This window comes from Tinamus guttatus, unplaced genomic scaffold, assembly GCF_059628265.1.
Source record: "Tinamus guttatus ecotype Peru unplaced genomic scaffold, ASM5962826v1 Tinamus_guttatus_pri_ptg000287l, whole genome shotgun sequence".
Classification (NCBI taxonomy): Eukaryota; Metazoa; Chordata; class Aves; order Tinamiformes; family Tinamidae; genus Tinamus; species Tinamus guttatus.
The window spans coordinates 12615416-12639531 of NW_028288821.1; the positions used below are offsets into that span (position 1 = coordinate 12615416).

General features: G+C 41.6%; 1 protein-coding gene across 2 annotated transcripts in view; it reads right to left on the reverse strand.

The window, feature by feature from the left end:
- Positions 1–23882, reverse strand: part of DACH2 (dachshund family transcription factor 2) — a 265656-nt gene extending 241774 nt beyond the window's left edge. For both annotated transcript variants that reach the window (XM_088527599.1, XM_088527598.1), the window contains exon 1: positions 23404–23882. In XM_088527599.1, coding sequence (XP_088383725.1) covers positions 23404–23882 — 479 coding nt within the window. The remainder of the gene's footprint in view (positions 1–23403) is intronic.
- Positions 23883–24116: the final 234 nt, after the last annotated feature.

The window sequence follows — 24116 nt, forward strand, 5'->3', positions numbered from 1 at the left end:
GAATTTGACTTCTGCAGTGAAGAAGGTTTATTGCATTTGATTGCAGGTGGAAAGAGCTATATCCACTTAGAGCCCTGCTAACCAAAAGCAAGCAGAAAACTTCTGAAATAATATTTTTGTTATTCTACTTCTGCATCAGTATCAATAAAGAATAAAGCATCTCCCTGTCAGGGCTTGCAAAAAATACCTATAGTTAATCATCCTCCTTCTTCCTCCCCACTCCGTAAACAGCTCTCTTCTAGCAAACTCCCAAGAAAGTACAACAGAAATATATCTAATCATCACATACATATAAAGCATATATTAATTGCCTTTTGTAATAGCTGAACTTGATTTTTTTTGTTTTAATATTTACTGCAGAACCCAAATCTTTCTGCTGTGGTTACTGGAAAACGCACAAGTCATGTTCTGATGCCGAACCCAACAGCTTATAAATTGCACCCTTATGTGAGAAACAATGAAACAAACAGCACAAAAAACACTTCCCAATATTAGTTTTTGTTGCTTTTACACTTCCATACCTCTCAAAATTGAGCAAAAGTAATTTCTAAAAAGCTAAAATCTGAAAAAGTCTCCTGAATACAATCTCTGTATTAAGGGCTCCAAGAAGTTTAACAATTTCTGTAAGTTAAGCTGATCTACCCTTTCTTATGTAAGGACGGCACACTTGCGTGTATATTTAAACAGCCTATGCCCAGAAGTCTGCGTTCTCCATCCAGTTACCCAACTTGTATCCCATGGAGAGCCACAGTTTCTACGCTACAAAAGAAAAAAAAAAAAAAAAAAAAACACTATGCAGAATTTCACTTGCCAAATGGATTTCTAGGGCAGCAGAGAAGCGTATGCAGAAAGGCTGTGCGCAGAGCGCGGCGCGGGCAGCGGCCTCGCGGCCCGGTCTCCCTCGCGTCGCCTCACGCCGCCCTCGGGAGCAGCGTTGCCCCATCACGCCCGCAACTACACACGGCTCCGACTGACCTGCATCACGTTACTGGCAGCGTTAGTGGATCTCCCCTTTAGTACGTACTAAAACTGTGCTTCTGTGTGTCAGCAACGCCTCACAGTAACAGGGAAAGGCTGTTAAGTCCTATTTCGAAGCAAAAATAAAGTTAAAGCCTGTAAGAGGCTATGAATTCTCAGATCCTTTGAACACTGATTCAAAAATGACAGGATATAGTCTTTTCCTTAATGAAAAATCTATATTTATCACTCTATTGTTCTTGTGTACTGATCCTACTGCTCTCTGAGGCCAAAGTTTGAATATATTGGATTTTGAAATAACAGCCCAAGGCTCTGAGAGGCTGGGTCATGATACATAAATGAGAGGGCTGTTCCCTACTTCTCTACTCCTCACCACAAAAAGCACCACCAATTCCAAGTTGAAAATCCTCAGAAGCTTACATAAGAGTAGAAACTACATAGGAATATTCACTGAATTCCAAATAATAAAATCAGAATATACTCAAAAGGATAATCTACTACCATATAAATACAACAGTAATTTACTACCTTAACATTATAAAGTAAAATCCCACATCTACCTAATCATATACTTGGCAAGCTCAACTTGTTTTTTTTTTTTTTTTAATTCCAATTTAACTTATTTTAATTTGAATTTCCACAGAACAAAGGGGCAAAATATTTTTAAAACAGTAACTAATTCAGGAAAATGGATGGTCCTGCTATACATCACACTTAGGTGAAAACAGTAAACCTCCACACATAGCTTGTTAGGAGCCCTAGAAGGACAGTAATGAGCAAAAAGGACTATTTTATTTGCAGTAAAATTTGAGGGTACTATTGTAATAAATTGTAAGAGTGAAGTCTTACAAGATTTCTAGCTGAGATACATTGTGCAACTAAGCTGACAACCAAGCATAAGGACATGAAGTTGTTCAGTCTTTGTAAATGTGCCTTTGCAATATCCCCACTAGTCTTCTCAACTAGCAGAATCAAGAAACTAAGCGTGAAGGTGCTTGTCCACCGAAACACAGGGCTGCTCTACAGCACAGCGTCTGCTCTTCCTCTTGAACCACTACCAGGAGAACGTGAGCAAGGCCAGGAGCAGAGCTGGCTCCGCGACACAGCCAGGACCACTCCTCACCTGCCAGGGCAGTCTTGGAACGTATTCCTTGCTCCACCAAGAATATATTTTACACCAAAAAAAAAGTCACTACCGAAAGACAGAAACAGCCCTTAGAAAAGAAAAGATGTGGAGCACAAGATTCCCCAGATGTACACCCTAAGCTCTCGGCAGGATGGTAGAAGCACCTGAATGTTGCACACTAAGAGCTGCGTCGTACACCCCTTTGTGGAGCTGCACCTCACCAGTTTGTCCAAGATCAAACATTTAGCCAATATAAGAGAAAATTAGGTTCTTTTTCCTGCTCCAACCTTGAAAATATACTGCTTCATTAGTTACCATTATGATGACAACCCTTTGCTAATAAGGATCATCTGCAAGAAATGTTTGATACATTTCTAAAATACAAAGATTCCTTTTTTGCCTACAGTTGTGCGTGCTGACAAATTTGAAGTATTTCTAAAACCAGGCCAAATTTTAAACTGTCACTTTCATTACAAAGTCATGCACTCATGCCTGTTTGTACTTTAATTCTTTACTTCCTTTCACTACAGACTTAATTTATGAAGTGATTTAATTTATCCTTTTTAAGCCTTTACTAGTAATCAGATTGCTGGTTCTTTTTGTTTGCCAGATGGCAAAACAGACTGGAAATCTTTTTTTGTAAGTAAAAATGTTCTTTGGACCAGTCATCTTCGCTACTGCCTCTCTGCCGTCTCTACCTCATCCTGCCCTGCAGTGAGTCCCGTTTCTCCCACTGCAGGCCCAAGTGCTCGTGTTTAGCTGCTTCCTCCCAATCTACTTCCCACTATCCTGTGTTCCCTCAGCTTCTTGTCCTGTCTCAAACAGGATCAGACACCAAGACGCCCTGCGAGCCCTGCCAAAAGGTCTCACAAGTTAACAGCAATCCCCACAATGGAGTCCAATGCCAGTTGGGTTATACTGCTACCAGCAATCCAGAAATTCAGAATGTCCAGAACTGGTGCAGTTATCAGCTTCTTATTTAGAAACCCATTCCTAGTCATTAATTCCAAGGTTCCTGACAGCAGGAAAAGCCATCACACTGCTACGGAGGGCAGATCAGAACCACCAGTGAGGCACAAACCTACCTGCCACAAGCACAAGCCAGGCGCAGGGACGGCACCTTCGCCGGGCGAGACGCCGCTGGCCCCGCGTCCTCATCAGGACTGTAACAATCATGAAGATGCGGAACGCAGCCGACTCAGTAGCTATTTCCTCCATGTAGAATAACATACCCTTTGACGGCAAAAAATACTGTCTATCTAAATGCACACAAATGCCATAAGCCATAAAAAAACTATTGCCTATGCAGAGTCCTAAAACAGTTTTCTGCATGAAGGAAAGTTACTCTAGGCACTGTGGAACACTGAACTTAGGATAGATTCATTATTTCCAGCAGTTATGGAGAGCAGGATTAGAATTTAAACTATTTATTAGATTAAGAAGCTAAAGAATTTTGTTGGACATGTAATACAATTCTCAATACAATATTTGTAAAGAAAAGTCACACAATTCTAACTTGAGATGAATTAGGAAACAGTCAGCACAGAGTACATACCAGGAAAAAGTAACCTAAATTGGACCCCTGAGATTCGAGACAGCAGATCAAATGCTTTTTCCTACAGTCCAGTCTTCTCCTCATTGTATGCGACTGAATTATTACCACAAATTCTATCTTAAAAATATATATATACACATACACAGCTGTATGTAGGAAACTTCTATGTAAATATAGTGAATTTAGCCTACTCTTACAGAATTGCCATAAAAGGGCAATGAGGACCCCCATTTCCTTGTTTTACTAAGATTAATAGTCCTTATAGACTTATTTCATTAGTTAGAAATATGGCTTAACTTTGGAACAAACTTTGTTTCTAAAAGCAAAGCTTCATATTTTCCCATGGAGGAAAAAAAAAGGAAAAAAAAATCACAATGTTAGGGTCACAAGGGTGGGAAGAAGAAGGAAAGAGCAACGGAGAGAAAGCGCCGAACGGGAATCTGCAGCCGCCCTCAGCAGAGGGCACTCGGCTGCAGGCTGGGAAGCAGTGAAGTCCGGCCGGCTCGTCCCTTGCTCTGGCCCATTCCACTCTGAGGCTGCCGTGGTCTTCCTCAGGTAACACTCTGAGCTGTGCTAACGCGGGCAGCCAAGCGCCCCATTATATGAAATGAGGCTTTGTTACTAAAGTTTATTATTCCAACCTCGACTACGGAGCAAAAACATTTATTGCATATTTGGGGAAACTTACACACCCAACCTATACTTACTTGGCAACATGAAATGCAGCCATCTGGTTTATCCACAGTGCCTTGTAACTTTTTAAAATTTAGAAACAGAAGACTGGACAAAAAGAATTAATACATCATAAGTGTAATGCTTATCATCAGGCAAATCAAATAAGTGACTATGACATCTTCACTTCTGCAAAGCCAGAGTGGTTTTGCAAAGACCTTCAGATGATTTAGGCCTCCAACCAGCAAAACACTGCAACAGTCAGACTTTTCAAAATAAAGGATACCATTCACATCCTTTAAAGGTAGTTAGCAGATTGCTAGATGGTGCTATCAAGAGCAATTTATCGCACACACGTGCTGTTCCTCACTGCCTTTATCATCTGAGTTTTCCTGCCTCCGTTGGGAGGCCGCGGGAAGGGGTGCAGCCCTCCGTGCCAGGGGCCTTGCAGAGCGCCCGCGCAATCGCTCTGCTCTGCTATCACTAACACTGCTCACTGCCACAATTAGCTATTAATTTCCTGTGGTATTAATAGCAATACCAAAGGTTTCCTGCACACACAGAACCAGTAGTGTGAACTAGCTTATTAAATGGCTTACGACCCCACTTCAAAAATACAAGATTAGCACTTTCCCAGTGCCCTCTTTACATTACACACAACACACGCACACGTGTCAGGGGGGTCTCATGTCATACCCAAGGACCTGCCTGTGACAGTAATACTAACATTGCCCTAATTCTTGCAGAATCCTCCATATGAAGAAGGAATTTTCCCACTTCCTATCACTTCATTATCTATTGCTAAGCTTGCCTGGCCCGTTCTTAGGTATTGGTGAGTTGTTTGAATGCAATATTTGTGGAACGCAACATGGCATTTCCCTTGATGCAGTATTCAATTACTTCTTGAACTTTAAGACCAACTTAATGGCACTGAATTTGATAGTGCAATTTCTTCCACCTAAGTATTACTTTAAGATTTTAAAGACCTAATCACTAATCACGTACAGTATTGCAGCTGTATCATGCACAGCGTAACAGGAAGAAAAAAAAAAAGGCATGCCTCGTTCCCTTCCATAAAGGTCTTACAGCCCACATGTCTGACAAGGGACAGGAAAGCAAGAACAATATGCAGACAAACAGGGAGATACATTAACATTGTGCAGCTTGGTAGTTGCTGACTTTTGAAGTCACAGCTTTTAGACCTCATTGCAACAGATATGATGGAGAACATAGGAAGCTTTGTGAGCAGTCCAAAAACATGATGGACAACATGGAAGAAGTCACAAAGGGGAAAAATGGAAAGCAGTGAGCTCTGCATTAATCAGGGCTAGGAATTAAGCACTTGATATTCAAGAGGGAGGACAGGTTGGAAAGTAAAATTACGTGGAAGGCTGGATAGCAAGACACTAGCTTAGCCTGGCTAAACACACACAAAAATACACACTAGAGAGACACAAAGTGAGGAGAACAGAGCCCAAGAGTAGGGCAGGAAAGGGGCTTCAGAAACACATCGTTCTGCAGAGCCACTGAGAACACGAAGAGGAGCTTGTCAATGACAAAGTCTATTTTATTGCATTACAGTAACTAGAAAGATTCCTAGAAAGATACCAGCCTGCATGTCTGCGCAGCCTTGAAATTCCAACTTCATCTGATGATGCTTCAGTAATTACTTTAATGACTGTTTATTTCTCCAGGTTCTTAAAACATGCAGAATATGACTAAGAGGGATTAATTTGGTAGAACATACCTTCAAAAGATGACCTATCTACAACCTGTGCAGTTTAAAGCAGATGCACATCCCTCTAACATTCTCATTTTCCTTTTCCTCCACTTTCCCACAACTTCATATGGTTGCATTTAAAAAAAATTTAAGTGTTCTCCAACTTGCCCAAGTAATTAATAGCTATTTACAAGTCCACTGTCAATAAAGTAGGTATCTTTGAAGCATGCAAATCACTGAAAGAAGTTTAACAATATCTGCAAAAAACGTGAAGTTCAAAGTTCACTATTTTCTAAAAACAGTGAAACTATGGAAATATCTTAATATAACCATACCAATATGCTTAACCTGTCATTCTACTCAGCATCCGCTACAAGCTTCTCCAAAGACATGAAGGAGTTTGTATTCTATAGATGAGGAAAGGATGAAACTCTACATTATTTTCTTCCCTCATTTTTATTTGAACAGTCCTTTAGCTTGTAAGTTATACGACCAAATAATAATTTGAATAGTTGAAACAAATTCATCACGATTTTTCTAAATATACCATGCACGGACAGAAAGCAGTTCTGAGAACAGGCAGCTGGGCCAAATTGGCCAAAATCTCCATCACATTTAAGGAACTTCACAGTCCAGTAAAGTGCTACTGGCAGCACTGTGTTACTGAAGATACCAGTCACTAGTTTATCTCAGCATACTTAAATAATGTAAACCATAAAAATAATCCACCAGAAGGAGGACTCAAAAGACTGTATTTAAACAGTTTTATATAAACACACAGAGGAAAGTGATGAGATACCTCTAATATTATATCCTTCATTTGCAGAGTCTTACAAGAGTTAATTTTCCCCCAGCCAACATCTTGCAAGAGCAACAACTTAATTCATAAAATGCTTTGAAATCTACCAGCCCTTGCCACTATTCAACCAAAACAATCTAGTGCAGAAGTAAGAAATAAGAATAATCAGCTGGATATAGGTTGGGGGAGGGGGAAAAATACCAAGCAAATACCCATCTCTGTTGCCCTGGCCTCAGTATCACAGTTCCGTCATACTAAAATAACCTGCTAAAAAGGCAGCAGGGCTTGGAAATGCAACTGTGTAAAGAATGGTAGCTGGATGCTTGCCCACCACTCTCTCCATCGACTTCTCCCACAGAATCAAGGCCTCTTTTTTTTTATCTCTTTGGTGGTGAATATCTAGATACAGCAAATCTAAAAGAAAAAGTCTATGATTATTTGATCCTCAAGTATCACAGGGCCTCCTACCAAGAGGAGGAATCATTGCGCTCAAAGGACAGAGCTTTCCAAGGGAGTGATTTAAGCCCTCAGTGAACCTCGGAGCCCTCCAGCCCAAGAAAGAGGCACAGATTTTCATTTAATCTCCTGTAATTTTGCTATTCGATGCAGCAAGCACTCCAATTACTTATACAAATATTGTTCATATTCTGCACAAGTTCCACAAGGTTTTCTCATCTTTCCTCTTATTTTAGGATCGTAATGATGAATCCACATGTAAAGATAGATGCGAGCAGATTTAAAAATTCAATCATTTTGCTAGAAGCTATGAAAAGAAAAGCAGCCTCCCCATCCACAATGTGTTTATGAAAACATTCCACCAGTAATTTATGTCTGCATCAGACAAATGAAAGTAGTGTCAGAACTTGCATTCGTGATGTTGAACCATCCAAAAGCCACACAAAAAAGCCAGGTTATTTACCACAGTCAGCATTTTAAACGCTTTCTACTTTAATTTGCGTGAGTTTTTGCCCCTTTTTAAGCCCCGATGACACGCACCTAATCACTAACAATAAGATTATTTTGACATAATCACCTTCGGCTTCTCCGCATTCGTGTGCAGTGTTCACCGGCACAAGACAGCGCTGCTCAGCTTCCTGCTGAAGTCACCTGGGAAAGCTTTCCTCTGATTAGATGTACATAGCCCTCTCGATTCAAATATTGTAAAAAGATATTATCTCCCACAGCTTTTATAAAAGTCAACAGTCCTGTTCAGGAAAGTTCTTCAACAGCCTTCACTTCAAGCCTATAGATATATATATATAATCTACACAGAAATATATATATACGTACACACACATATGTGTATACACATATACTAATCCACCTACATACATGCAGGTAGAGGTTGGGGTTCCTAAATAAATAAAGCAGATTTTATAAGCAATGTCTGTACATCCTTCAGAATCAGTCACGTCATAAATCGCCACCCTTTCACATTATTTCACATATTGACTTCTAAAAGGCAAGAGGAGATGAGCAAAAGCACTTAACAAATCTGCAGAAAACCCAGTTGGACTCTCCTCCCCTGAACGACTGAGCTGTACCCTGTTTTTAAGGAGTCTGAACTTACAGGTTGCCTATGTGCTATCCTATGAACTCCTACATTCTCACGCAGCTCTGTGACTCTCTATGAAGCCCTGAAATTTTGATTAATCATAATAATTTTTTATTGGTATATTGTGTGTTAATTACAGTAAGAAAATGTATATATTGGTAAAATAACAGTGATGCTTCCAAACTGGATGTGATCACTTGATGCAAGGGTCTGTTTGCATATGCAGCAACATTAATAGAACTCTGATAGTTTGATGTCACTGTGCACAAACTAAGGTTTTTTAAGAAGAGAGAATCTCCCTATAGAGACATGACTGGGGAAAAAAAAAAAAAAAAAAAACAGGATCTGTTTATGAAACAAAAACCACAGAAAACAGGGCTGTAAGCTCTTGCAGAGGTCAAGACATGAATCTTTTGTACACATACCACAAGATTTAATTATCATTAACATCTGAATTTAACTACAGCCTCACTCCTAACTCAAGAGGAAACTCTAAAAGAAAAGCACGGGACATGACCAAAGATGTGGCCTTCTGCTTAGGACAGCACCTGCACTTTCACATTATAGGGGAAGTTTCTTCCCCCAACCCCAGTTAAATGTTAAAAAGACTGATGGAAATCTGTGGATAGAAACACCTGACAGCCTTAAGACTTCTGGTACTGAGATGACAAGCACTTTTACACTGACGTGTTGACTTTCAAAATAAACTAGTAGTGAAGCCAAGTAAAGTCACTTTCACCATATTATCACTTTCTATTCCAGTTCTCAAACAAGTGACTGGTTTCCTGAACCTTGACAATTACATTTTAAAAGTTCATAGGGAAAATTATGGAGAGGAAAAAAAAAAATGAGAGAGAGAGAGAGAGAGAGAGATAAGAATTATCCTCTAATGAAAAACATCACAAGACCAAGACTAGAGGTAGCACAACAAGCCGTTATTATTGCCTTTTAAGCCAATACACAGATTTATCTTGTACAACTACAGTACCTTCAGCAGTTTCATTGTCAGGTCCCATTTTCTGCTTCCTCCACTCTCCCCCTCTCCTGATTCAAAACCATCCCTTTAACACATCATTCCTAATTAGATGATTAGTGCTTGGAAGGGCAGGAGATAAGTCATTTGCATAATTTAATCATAAAAAGAAGTTAAAGATACAGATTTTGCTGTTCGTTTGTACAATTATCTTCACCGGCCTGGGGGGCTGAGATATTAATGTGATTAAACAGTATTTCTGCAAACAGGCAACTGTGTGTCCTCTATTAAAGCAGAGCTGGAGGCAAATGAAAAATTAATTTTAGAAGACAATCAATTTTATTCTACATGACTGTAATAAATAACAGCCCATCTGCAGACAAGTCATTAGGCCCTGGGAGGCTACATGTGTCACAAAGTCTAAGTGACACACAAGGCCAAATTTTCAACCAAAAACAGAGTGAGTAATAAATGGTGCACCCGCTGCCATTTCTGTTCAGAAAGTGCATAGGATTCTCTGGAAAAATCAGGTGCATGTGAAGTGTGCTAGTTGCTGACCACAGGTTAAACTTGTGCAGTGTTCGGAAATAGAGCTACTGGCTTGTTTTTAAGTCTCCACTTAAGGTTTTTGCACCTACATTAGTCACTACTTACAATGAACAACCTCTTGTCTTTTTGTGAGATTGTTACTGCTTTGAAATGCAGAGCTGGTAGGCCCTGAGAGAACATTAAGTTCCTAGATACTAGTTTTTCAATTCTCTCCTGAAATAATTTCCAGTGAAAAAATTATACAAGAACTAGCTGACCTTAAGATGTCCAAGAACTTGAACTAATAGCTGCCAAAAAGTCTTCTAAATTGCACCTGCAAGAATAAATCTACAGTTTAATAAATAGCCAGGATGTTGCCTATAGTTACGCACACTGTATGAAATGCATTTGTGAGTGTATGCTTCTGAAATACATGTAATTGCCAGTGTTTGTGATTAGTTAAGTTTCACATTTTGTCACTAGTCTTACAAGCACTCCCTGACACTTTATATTAAATATTATATTGGCAGGGAATTTGATATTAATTCAACCAAGAGTAATCAGAGTAGTATTTTGTTACTTCAACCTAAGGATTTCAGCACATGCGCAGTGTACAGCAAAAACCTCTATAGGAAATGGGGAAGAAAAAAACCTTTTCACACAACTACAAAAAGGAAAGGCCAAACTAGTTTGACAGTTTTTATAAATCCCACAATATTTGCAATTCATGTACAGAAGTGTTAAATATAACTCTCAACAGAACCACAATGTAGTTCACCTACCATGTAAAACTAAAGCAGGTTCATGGATATGCATTTACTTTTAATTGCTTTCCACGCTCCCGATCCAAAACTCTTGGGGGAACGAGAAAGCTCTGAATCGGAGCCATAGTTGAGTAGCTACACATTTAGGAATACAGTTCATAGTAGGTCTTGATCCAGTTAAAAGCTTCATTTGGCACTTCAGTTGGATGTCAGGGCTCTGGACTCAGCACCGGGTTGCTCTTTAAAACTGCTTTTAGTTACTAATAGCACTCTTCCTGCTGCAGTTTAAAAAAAAAAAGTTTTTCACATAACTAATCAATTAACATCAATCACAAATTATTATTTAAAAACTAAGGTAAATTAAAAGACACCTGACTAAATTTTTATAGTGTTTTTAAAGGAAGAAGTGCTAAGCACCCACACAACAGATTCTCAAGCTACGAGTCGTCACATCCCTGCCTATCTTCTCCATCTTCAAACCGGCACTCCGAAGAAAATCTCCAAGGTCCACGTCAGCCAGTAAACGGAGCAGCTTCATATCAAGGAGGTGGTTCTGGAAAGGCTCCACTGCAGAACTTCATTTGTAGTGAGATAAAAGTGAGCACAGGAATCTCCCCATTCACACAGGAATCCAAACACCTTAGTGCTCATTCAGCCTCTTCTGCAGCACTGAATAGAAAGCTTACAGCCAAATATTATTATGTTTATTAACACTTGAAGTATTTAACTCTAATTGTTATTAACACTTAAGCGTTGAGCTATTAGTCAGCTCTCCCAGATTTTATTATTTGTACCTCAAAACTCGGGTGGATCAGCTGCTGACCTACCACTGGGTATATTCACACCAGAACTGAACAAAAACTCTCACTGCTCTGAAGAAGGGCAGGTTGAAACCAGTATTTCAGTGTGGTGTATTATGAAAACCAGCAGCAGAAAGCTTTCAGTTTTGCCAAGAGTCCCATAACAAAGCTAAGCAGTCATCCTAAGCATTTAGATGAAAATGTTCTCTGTCCACCTATTTTGTCTGTTTTGTCTACCATCACTCAAATTCTTATAGCAGTAGGTGTCAAAAGGGAGTTATAGTGGAAAAAATATGACATCATTAGTCACACTTTTTGTGCATACTTTTTTCAACACTTTTTGTGTTGAAAAAGATTTTACCATCAGAAAGCAGAAAAAACTTCAGTTATCAAATGTCCCCACTCCCCTGAAAAAAAATAAAATTAAATCTTTTTTTTTAGTTAAAAAAAAAGATTAAAAAGCACTCAAAATAGGTGTTTGGAGACAAAACCTACTAGATTCTTGTATGAAAATGTGGTCAAGAATATCCTGAGAAACTTCTAAAAACCCCTGAAATACAAACGAAAGACTGCAATAGGAGAACTGAAACCAATATTCAGTTATTCTCTACAATGGGATGCTATTTATATATGCAAATGTTATTTTGTTATTACTCTCAAGGACAGATTTGTCTCAATCTAGATGCTGGGGGAAGGACAAGGCCTGTATAGTTACACGGCCGTGACCACCTTGCCTAGGAGAAGATGCCACAGGAGAAATATAAAATAAAAAGCCTGATACAGACTATGCACAGCAAGAAAATAGGTCTTAAATGCAACACACTACACAGAGCACCCAGAGCACCGGATCTTCTGCAGCAACTCCAGCCGCTCTGTGACATCGCCCTACTGCCTCACCTCACCTCATGGCCGCCAGCAGCCCCCCGCGCCCCGGCCTGACGGTGCCGGTGCTCCACGAGGGCATTTTTCAGGAGATCTCCCTGCAGCAGCGCAGCCCCCCAGGGTGCAGAAATCCCAGACAAACACACTGCAGGCTGCCAGTTTGGCCTTCCTATTCCTTCTCCCAGTAAAGCAGTAACTGCTTCCTATCAAGCGTCTACGCTCTGGGAGAAACCACCTTTCCATCAACCTGAAGGGGACGCTCATCAGACCTGGCGAGTTATCTCCTTCTGCCTTTGTTTCCTTCTCCTCAGGAGCAGATTGAAGGAGCAGTCCCATGCAATGCTGCCACAGGAGTGGCTTACAAATAACTGCACCTTCTAAAATCCATCTCAGAATGGAAAGAACTGAGTCTTTGCACTGATCTTGAGGGCATCAGGATGGCTGCACTCAACTTCTGCAAGGCACATAGAGAGGACCAGCAGTACAAGCGAGGTTGGTGTTTTTGTCAGGCTGACTAAAGCTTGAGAAGTGGCTACACTGCTCCAACTTGCTGTAGGGTAGGAGAAGCCGGTACCACAGGGAACAGAGCTGACAGATGTAACGCACTAACAAAAAATTATTCAGACACAAAATACAACACAGTATTTAGATCAAATACACAGACAAAGCTAGAGACTGACTGACTGATACACATACTAGCCTTAGGAGCACAAATGCTCAGCTCTGTCAGACCTTTAACTATTTATTAAAATCCAAGTTTGGAAAACACAAACAACTAAAATAGAGAGCTCATGCCATCAAAAACTTCACATATGGCCCTTTAAAAAGGGGTTTTGTTTGTTTGTTTGTTTACAAAGGGTTTGTAATATCTGCAATCAGAATATACTAGGAGAAAAAAAAAAGGGTCTTCTGCCTAATCTTCGCTTTTGTTCAGAGTAGTTAAGTTCTCAAAATTTATTCAACAGTCTAGTGCTGTACTCCAAACAGCTCCGTAGTGGTCACTATTACTCAGTACAGATGCCTGCAATAAATATATTGTGAAATCTTTCTTGGTTTTGTTTTGTTTCCACGCTACCACTAACACGAATATAAATTCTCAGGATACTCTGAGAGACTATTTTTTCCAGGCAGTACAATTAAAAAATAAAAAAAAGAAAACAACAACAAAAAAACTCCAACATGCACACACAGAGGAAAGAAGGCAGAACTAACCAAGTTCATTAGAGGGCAGGAATTGGAGGCAGCTGACTTTTGAAGAAACCTTAAAGGCAAGACAACTGGAAGATCAAAACACGCTCTGGTGTAACATGCTGGAGAACAGTCTTCCATGAAATTACAAAACAATAACTTTCTCGAATTCCAGGAGGAAGGAACAGATTTGTCTGAACCAAAAGATCAATTGTGAAACAACGGAGACAGTTTACACAAAACGGAGCAGATGAGACAGCCGAGGATGGACACACATGTTCGTACAGCCATGGGAGGAGAGGTGACTGCTGCAGCACCAACACCACCCTGGCCAAAGCCTTCCCAAGTGTGGGAAGAGCCTTCGCAAAGGCTTGACCCGGCTGCGCGGGCAGCCAGCGCATCGTCCTCCCAGGCAGGCAGGGCCAGCTCCGAGCGCGTGCGGAGCGGAGCAGAGCGGAGGGCAGGCGGAGCAGGGCTCGAGCACAGCGAGAGCTGCCCTCACGCACCGCTGCCTTGTGCGCGTTAGTGCCTCTCTGCCAAGAAGGCCCCCAGCCTGGCGGCAGGTAGAGCCCATCCCTTAGCGGGTATGAGATGCTCAGCTGCTGACGCCTCCGAGAGCCACCTGTCACACACAGAAAATGCCATGTTCACAAAAAAAAAAGTCACCTAAGTCTTACAAATCTACAAAAACAGGTAACCAAATACATTTGTTAATAACAAGCCCATCCAACAGAAAAAACAATTCCATAAATAAATAAATAAAAGGTTCAGTACCTTAGATCTTGTTTCAGGATATTATTCATATTCTGCTATGTTTTAACTGCCACACTCTGCCAGAATTTTGATTGAAGCTATTTTTTGTTTTCATATATTTTTAATACCATTGGAACAACTTGACATTTTTTCACTAGTTCTGTTTTTTTTCAGTATTGTCTCAGAACATTTGGGGAAAATTGCCTTTCTTCAGCATAAGGCAAAATTCAAAAGTATGAAGAAGGAGGAAAAAAAAAAAAAAAAAAAGAGCCCAGCACAATATTTTAAACATAATGAATAGAAATAAGACTCAAACAATCCAGGACTGATTCACAGAGGGCTACAACTCGCCTCCTGCTCCTTCCAGGGGCCAGAGGAGACATGTTCACAGCTTCAACACCCGTGTAACCCAGGTACTCCAATGAATGCCAGTAAAAATCTTTCTTCCATAAGGCATTTATTTCTACTCTGTGAATAGATGAGATTACATACACTATAAAATAACTGTGATGCACTTTTTAGTAAGTTCTCCATTTTAATGTCACCACCCGCAGGACATCACAAGCTAACACCCTATCTGCCACGTACAGGACAAAGTCACAAGCAAACTTAGGGGCTAAGAATTTATGCACTTACCTGGCTACTATTAAAAATAAAGACTGTTAGTAAAGACACAAGCATATTGCATGTAACGGGTAAGATGGAGATGCATTTAGGAAATTCATTAAGCATCCAAAGCAAACACAATTTGAACTAAATTTTTGCACTGGTCTGAAGCACTTCCCCAAACTACAGAAAGTGACCTTCAGATGAAACCTGTTCTCTGATATGTTATTAAAACTATGATCAAGGAGGCCTAAGGCTGGGAACAACAGTAGGAAGAATGACAATGAGTGCAAAGCATCAAGGAAAAAATGCCCAAACACTGGGATTCTTTAACTGAAAGTTAGAGCTACCTGTTCAAAAGGGCATTGGGATTGAAGGGGTCCATCCTGTCCAAGACGAGCAACGCAGCGTGTTTGCAACCAAAAGCATTCAGGAAAAGGCAGCACAATCTTACGGCATAAAGAACATGTCTCTTATTAGCACAGGAAACCCTTAACAAGCTGGTGAGATACATCAGGTTGAGTTTTGAATAAAATAACTGAAAGTGCACTGATGATGCAAAACATGACATATTTCTGTACATTTTAGTCATAAACAGACCAGACTGCACATACTTTTAGACCAAATAAAATAGGTAACATCTTGATTCTAAAAATATACTTTTCACTTAAAGCCTTCAAAGTATTCATTCCTCTGTTTTCTCTATTTAACCATCAGGCATTCAAGCAAAATATCCTATTTTCTAGAAAGGGCACAAACAAGAAATCCAGTGTTATTGCAGCCTGTGACCTCAAAATTCTGGGAGGCGACTCTGTGCTTGTCACAGACAACTTCACAAGTTCGGCTGCCCTCAACACTAGCTGAACTAAAGTGGAAAAAGCCTTCGAAATACTTTTAAGGCTGTCATCTGATTCACTCCTACAGTTAAGTCACAGAAAGCATCTAGATTAAGAAGGATAAAAAAAAAATACCAGAACTATTAAAGAATGTATTAAGAATCTTTTTAATGCTTGTACCCTTGTTGTATATTTATAAAATAATATTTTATTTCAACACTTCAGTCTCTATGTGCCAAGAACTCATATTGCAATCCTTAATTAATACTGTTAGAAACCTTCAATTAATGACAACATTAATGGAGTTTTATGTAGCATAGATAACAGATCACATGCACGATACAGCTAGATACCCCAAGTTTCACACATTACTAGCAAAAAGCCCATCTACGAAATCCAACAAGAGAACTGGTTTTTGATAGTATATCATACTTTCTAGGATTATCAAAGAGTCTCCCTTTTAAATAAGTACTAAATGCTCAGGGTTCTAACATATTGCTGCAAGCTATAATGGTTATAACTGTTAATCCAATACACCTTTTATACAAACCCATAAACACACGAGTGGAAAAATAGCACAGATGTTCATCTCTAATGCAATTTCCATTCAATTTCCTAAGTGCAGTCCCTGTGTGCAAACTAGCTTAACGTTATGTTTAGCTTGCAAATTCTTTTAATAAATAATGAATGCAATAAAACTGGTAGATCAATGGCAAGCTGAGAAATCATAAAAAAGCCTTTTGTGCTCATGCTGCTGCCGATTTCAAACTTTAATCCAGCAACAGATCAATACTACTTTTTCTTTTTAACCCATCACATAAATAGCAGATAGACTAGATGTAGGTTAAATGCTGCTACCAGATATCAATTTCCAGAAACTTGATAAGATCATCGGACACACTCGAACATTTTATACCTTAACACACACGCAGCAGCAAACACTGCAAAACGTCACGCTAAGTCACCGCACAGTAATAAAGCTCACGCTGTTCATTTGGTTTGGTTCTTATTTTGGGGAAGGTAGTGTTTATAACTGACTCAAGAAAGGCTCTGACAATATATTTTAATGAGCAAATGGGCTTAGCAGGTCAGGATGTACTGACAAGGAAATATAATCCCCCCACGCTTGCTAGTGACGGTAAACTTTATATATGCACACACATACACACAACAGGAACGCAGCTGTGCCACAGAAAAGGCAGGAAAAGAGGCAAATTTAAGTTTCACAAGATTTGGATGCGAGAACCTTCCGGAGCAGACAGCAAAGCACCAAGCTAATCGGTATCAGTGTTTCTAACAGGTTGGGGGGATGTTCCTATTACTAAGTCACTTTGGATAACCACTCTGTACCAAGACGGAACAAAGATCAGAAGGGCAAAGCCCCAAGGGACAGCTCTAATATCAAGCAGGATAAATCTAAATCACTGTGAATCATTACTAACTAATGTGCTTGTGCTTGGTAATGAATGTTTAATCATAATATATAAAATCTGCCCTTAGCTTACATCAAAAGAACAAGTCACAGCCTGCAGAAACTCTGGAGTATCGTTATTGTGGTTGCTGCCATTAGCACTGCTTACGTGAAGAGCCACTGAAATGCTGTATTTCCACACACAGAGGGTTTTGTCACACTGACAGCCACATGAAGAACTAGTCCCATCTAGCTTCTTTCGTAGGTATTTAAGCTAAAGATTCATACAAATTTCTTCATAACTTCAGTAAAGTATATCATTTCTACGACGCAGAGAAAAGATGAACGATTCTGCATTCAGCGAGAACAAGGTTAGGCCCAAACATTTTTTGTAGCATTTTCAAAAAGGCACAACACGTGCAGCTCCTTCACTGATACTTAACAGATTCAATAAAGGAGAGAGGAAGTCAAAAGCAGGCTTTGGCAAAGACGTCCTACCTCTGCGGAGAGGGGCTCAGATCCTCGCAAACTCGAACGGGGACTGTGCGCCCTGACTGCAACACCTCTTGCTTTGGCACTGACCAACGGCTCCATGGAACATAAAACCCAAGCAGCAAACAGTGAAACAGCCAAACTGGAGCTCTCTAGGGATGTTCTACAAAATTACCAAAGGGACCACTGCTAAATGTTCTAGAGTAGGTAAACAATATTGTCTCACTGTAAGGCCACTGCCTACAACAAACCATGATTTCCTAATTCTGCGACTTCAGCTTTGCCCCCGGGTTCCACAGAAGTTGGTTTCCACCTGCCTTTACCACACACAGACCGTGCCCGCGAGCGGCCCGTGTGGGAACAAACCCACGGCCCCCGGGCCGGCCGCGGCCGGCCGCTCGGAGCATTATGGCATTGCCACGCGTTGATATATTGGCCACAGAAAGGCAAACGCCACAATGCTAAAGCCGGAGCTCATTTGAATAAACTGCGAATTTCTATTACATATATTGTTTCCTTTATCAAATTGAAACTACTGGAGCAAGAATACCAAGAATGCCAACATAAATCTAGATCTGTTACAGCCAGTTTCTCCATTTTATTCTCAGCAGCCTCAATGACAAAAAGTCTTTTTTTTTTTTTTTTTTTTTTTTTTTTTAAAGGGGCGGGTATAAAACAGATATTCCTGATAATTTTTAATGTACTTAAAATAAAGCCTAGCAGAAGGAGAACGGCTTTAACAAAATGATTGACGCAAATTAGAAGGTCCTATCTTCTAAAGTAAAACAAGGAAAGCCACAAGTATTTTAACAAACACCAACAAATGAAAAGGCAGTAACAACTACACTTATTTGCAAAATTCACTACTCACCGCAGAGCACTTGACACTTTGTGCATTTTTTTCCAGAATTTGTGTTACACAGGTTTTACTCCATGAAAACCAATCCCAGACCACACAGACCAGAAGTTAACAGTGATCAACAACTTTTCTAACGGATCCGACATTAATGGTAATAGGAATCAAAACGTAACAAATTTTCCTATTTTGCATCTAACAGATGTTAAATCCGGAGGCATTTAAATCCAAAAGGGAAAAAAAAAAAGAAAAAAAAAAAGAGAGAGTAAGGATTAAAAATAAATAAATCAGGAAAAAACAAACCAACAAACAAACAAACAAAAAAAAAAATCCAGAAGCCTTACTCAGCCTTTAATCAATTTGCACATAATGATATTCTATTTCTGGTAACACTTTTAACATATCCTAGTCTTATATTATTTATTTGGATCATTCCTATTACAATGAAATATTAATGTTGAGAAAGTGGCTACTCTATCAAGGAACGAGCCTATGTTTAGATTTTAATATTGATCGCCCCTGTTTTGAAATAATTAATCATTCCATATGAAATTGTGCACGTGTGACTTGGCCTCACAATGCGATCAGAAGTTTGGTATCTTCCCCCCAATAATTCCATGATTAAGTTTGTATTTTGACCTACTGCTAAAGGCAATTTAGTTAGTCCAAGAGAAGGGGGAAAAGGGGACACGGCCACTTTAAAAGCTTCAATCTCTCTGACATTGCTGGCAGTGTATGGGAACATTAATGCATCTGTCATGATAACAAGCTAAGAATAACATCTAGACATCAAACCGAGCAGAGAATCCATCTGAAGTGATTCATTCAGATCTGTCTCATTGATTTATTAAACACAGGGCAACATCTGCAGCCTCACAGAGCCGCTTGGCAAAATTAATGCAAGATCAATTCAAATGGAAAAAAGTGCAAAAGAGATAAATCAAAACACAATTTGCATGCAGTTCCACAATCAGGCTTATTGGGTGCAAATGCTCAATTTCCCTCCCAAAGCAAATGAGTTTAAATGTTGTTTTATCTTTGTAGAATTGTGTGATTTGAAGTGACAGTGAAGAGTTCTGCAGGTTGAAATGGTGAAAAGAAAAAAGGAGAAGAAACGCTTGCAAAGACCTTTTGAATATGCAACGAGAATATCATTAATACCTAATTGTTTAGCTTTTTTGTCTTTGCTACAAAAACACAGCACTTTCTGTTGTAGAAGTTGCAGTAGAAAATTATCTCTGTATTATGCATATACACATGCAGGAAACACACAAATTCTCCATTTTGGAGGAAAAGCATGTTACACTTCAAATGGAAAGCTCTATTGCTATGAAAAGAGCACAGAATTCTAATCAAGGTTTCTACAGATGAGATGAGCTTCTGACAAAAACGCTAGAGCCCGTCAGTATTCCTTTAAACAAGCACAGACTTTCAAGATGCCCAAATAGAAAGGGAGATTTTTTCAAAAGTAAAATTAATTTGCTCAGAAAGTAAAACCCTCCTTTCTGCATCCCTGACAGAACGCACTGCGCTTGCCGTGTCTCTCAAGAGGATGTTTTAAGTAAGTCGCTCCCCTAAGGAAGGGCAGAAAACTGAAAAATTGATCATTTTTATTTTAATGTGCCACTACCTCCTGAATTCGCAAGTTGGGCCAAGTCTGAACACATGTGAACCGTACTCAGCCACAGCAGCCTATGTAATCAGAAGCCCACATTTTAAATCAATATACACAGAAGCTCTGTGCAGTGGTACATGACTGGATTGGTTTAATTATAATCTTGACATCATTCTCCTAATAAAAGACAAAGCATTGCTGACTATAGGGTAGCTTTTAATAGACAACATGACTAGACCCTCATTACCTCATAAAATAAAATGTCTGCATTTACTGCTTAAATTCATTTCTAAAACCTTTTATTGTCTGCAAATAGCTCAAGTTACAACAAATATTACCTTAACTGAACACTTTTAATCGTAACAAAAAACACGTCATGAACTGAAACATGCCTTTCTAGAAAGTATTCTCTCTCCCATGCAATATTATACTTCTTATTCACAAAAAAAATGGCCACCAACAGCAAAATCCAGTTAAAAAAAAAAAAAAAACTCTTCTGGATTTTTGCTGTTATCATACTCTTAATTCAGATATTTAAGGATTGTACATCTAAAATCACAAGAATGTTCTCTTTGGAGTTTTAAATTTAATTCTGAAATAAAATCCTAATTCAGCTTTCCGTTTTAAATAAACCTCATGATTTACTACTAAAATTTAGCACATGTTCTTAATTTACGTAATCTTTTAACATATTGCAAATTAGCAAAGAAATTTTGTAAATATGCTGTATTCATTGTTCTTTAAGATGCTACTTGTAGTGAAATGAATTAGTTTCATTCTACAGTCCTCCCTTAGAAATCAATTATATAACAATGGCTAATGATAATAAAAGAAAAAAGTTAAGAAGATTTTGTTTACATCTGTATGAAAACTATACCTGTAAAGAGTAAAAAAAAAAAAAAAAAAAAAAAGTCACAGATGCTGATGCATGCAATTAGTGCTACAGAAGCACAAAAAAGGCTTTCTCACAGGTATACTTCTCTGCTGTTCTTACGAGCTCTATAGACAAGCAACAACTAAAAATATATAATGCAAAAGAATACGCAAGAGTGAGAAATGAAAATTTTCATTCTTCAATTACATATTAATTGATGGTTGGCATTACAATTAAAAGTGTAGACTAATATATAATTTGTAATAAAAGACGCTGATTTTCAAGCCATTAACATAGAAAACTATGATAGCAGCATTGTGTGTGGCTTTTCCAGGCAGTTTAATAATGCCAGTATTTCTACAGGGTTGAAACTCTCTCTCTCTATATATATATATATATATGTATATATATGCAAATATATATATACACACACACACACACACACACGTGCGTGCATGTTTTTAACGGGGAGGGATTTCTTCTCTTCACATATAGAAAGGTGAGGCACACTCTTCCGAGTTCGAGGCAGCACTTCAATCGTGCCATGAACAATGCATGTCCAGGGTTTCACTCTAAGGGACGGATTTCTGCACAACTTCACTTCCCAGGTACAGACCCTAACCTCTGTAGAGCTGCTAACAGTTCCAACGTATTTGACTTGGTGGCAGCAAGCACTGCAGAGGCTCCCAGAGCAGTTCACAAACAAGCAAACAGCCCGTTCATGTATTCAGCTATTTTTGTCCAACACTCTCTACCATGAAATATGGGCTGTTCTGGGAAAAACTCCCGTAAATAAGATGACAGGTTGAGCAGACAATTCATGTGATGGAATACAACTGACATTATTAGGTTACAATACTCAAAAAGTTCCATAGGGACTTTGATAACGTCATGCTGTTCACCTGAAGGCACGAACGCAAAATATATCGGAATCAGTAGGTTACTCCAAATAGTGGCATTTACAAAAGACATAAACACAGGTTAAGCAATGTTTTGATGAGGGAGAAACACTAACGAAGTGCAATGGGGCCAGAAGCCTGAATAGGTGAGAGGAATATTTTCACAACCAGGCAAGAAGAGTTGGTGCTCACGCAACATACCACGAGTTGAGTTGTGTCTGACCAGGGTCAGGGCATTGTTTTGCCCCCATCAGATGCTCCCTCCCCAGACACCTCTCCCTCCTGTCACATCTTCAACCCCGGGCAGGTCTTGGCTCTGTCTGAGCATTGCCACCCTCGTGCGGCACCGCTCGGCTCCCGCTCCCTGGCCTGACTTCCATGCTCTTCTCCGAGTTACCTACTCCCTCTGTCCTCCCACGCCGTAGGGGTTCAGCAAGGGCAAAAGAAATAGTGAAATAAGCATTTTAAACACTTAACACTTCTGCATTTCTGCAGGTTGGAAGAGAGTTGTAAGAGAACAGAGATTTGAAGTTGTACCTGAAGTATGTATCATAAGACCAGACCACGCATTTCCCAGAGGGAAACTTTGCCACGCTTACAAAAATTAACCAACGGCAATAATAAATAATCTTTTAAGGTCAACTTTTATGCCAGCAAAATTTCAGAAATACTTCAGCGTGACATTTACCTGGCAAGCACGTCCCTTAGGGAAACTTTTATTAATTTTATTCACTCATTGCGGGCTCTCCTGCCTCTTGCGCCAGGCAGGAGCGGCGACACCAGCGCGCAGGTGACGTGGGACAGGTCCCGGGAGCAGCGTGGGGACCCTGGCGAGGAGCAGAAGGGGGACCGTGCACCCCAACCCGGGTACCCTCATGCCCGCGCACAGGATGGGCCCCCATCAGCGCACGCTTTTCGTGTCGTTTGCATGGATGCTACTTAAAAGCAAATAAATAAAATGTAATGCGGCCCCCAGGGGGCTGAATGCGGGGCGCGTGTTCCCACAGCGAAGCCACGCGAGTGCCCGCGCGGCAGAGCGCTCCGGGGCAGCCCGTGCGCGGAAAGTTTCCTGCAGCCGGGTGGGAGGGGGCGCGAACGGCCCGGCCGCCGCGCAGCGCCGTCCCCGCGGCCTCCCCCGCCGGGGTACGAGGGGAGAGGCCACGGCCGGAGCCCCCCGCGTGCCGGCGGGCGGCGCGGGCAGGGCCGGGCCCCGGCCGGGTAGCGCCCGGCGCTCCGCGCAGCGGCTCGCGGCAGCCCCAGCGCAGCGCAAATAGCGCGCGATTTCTCTCTTGGTTAAGTCGGGGAATATATAGGAAACACCGCCTGGAAATAAGCGAGGGGCTGCGCTGCAGGGGAAGTTTGCAGGAGCGCGCGGTGCTGAACCGCGCGGCGGGCGCCGGCGCGGGGGGGCCTGCAAAGCTGCGGGCGGCTCCGGCCCCCCGGGCCGCCCCCCATGGCGGGGCTCCCGCCGCCCCCTCCGCGCCGCCGGCGGCCGAGGACGAGCGAAGTTTGGGCACTCACCTCGCGTTGGTGCAGTCGTTGTACAAAGTTTCGAAGTCCTTCCTGGTGATGAGCTTGCAGCGGTTGACGCCGGGCTGGATGGCGCCCAGCCCGCGCAGGATGCGGACCTGCTCCACCGTGCACACCACGGGCGATATATCCAGCCGCTTCAGCTTCGTGTAGACCGTGTGCAGCCCCCCCACCAGGTGCTTGAGGAAGAGGTCGAAGACCTGCGGCAGGCAGATCAGCTCCTGCCCCTCCACGAGGAACGAGGCCACCTTCACCCCGTGCAGGTCGACCATCTTACACTCGTTGCCGCCGCCGCCCGCGCCGGCCCCGCCGCTGCCGGCGGCCAGGAAAGTGTTGACGAGGCTGTTGGTGAGGCGCGGGGACTCGGCGGGGCTCGAGTAGAGCGGGTCCGCGCGGAACAAGCCCGCCGAGCCCCCCGCGCCGCCACCGCTGGACGTCGCGGCGATGACGGGCGGCGCGGAGACGGCCATGGCCGGCGCGGCTGCGCTGCGCGGCTCGGGTCGGCCTGCGCGCCGCTGCGCTGCCCGGCGCGCGCCGCGCTCCTTGCGCCGCTACTAACCAGCGCGGCGCGCGCCGCCCGCGCGCCCCGCCCCGCCCCGCCCCGCCGCCGGGCCGAGAGGGACAGCGCCCCCCAGCCAATGCGCCCCGGCCGCCGAGCGCGCGGCCGCGCTGATTGGCTGCCCGCGGCGGGGCGGGGCGGGGCA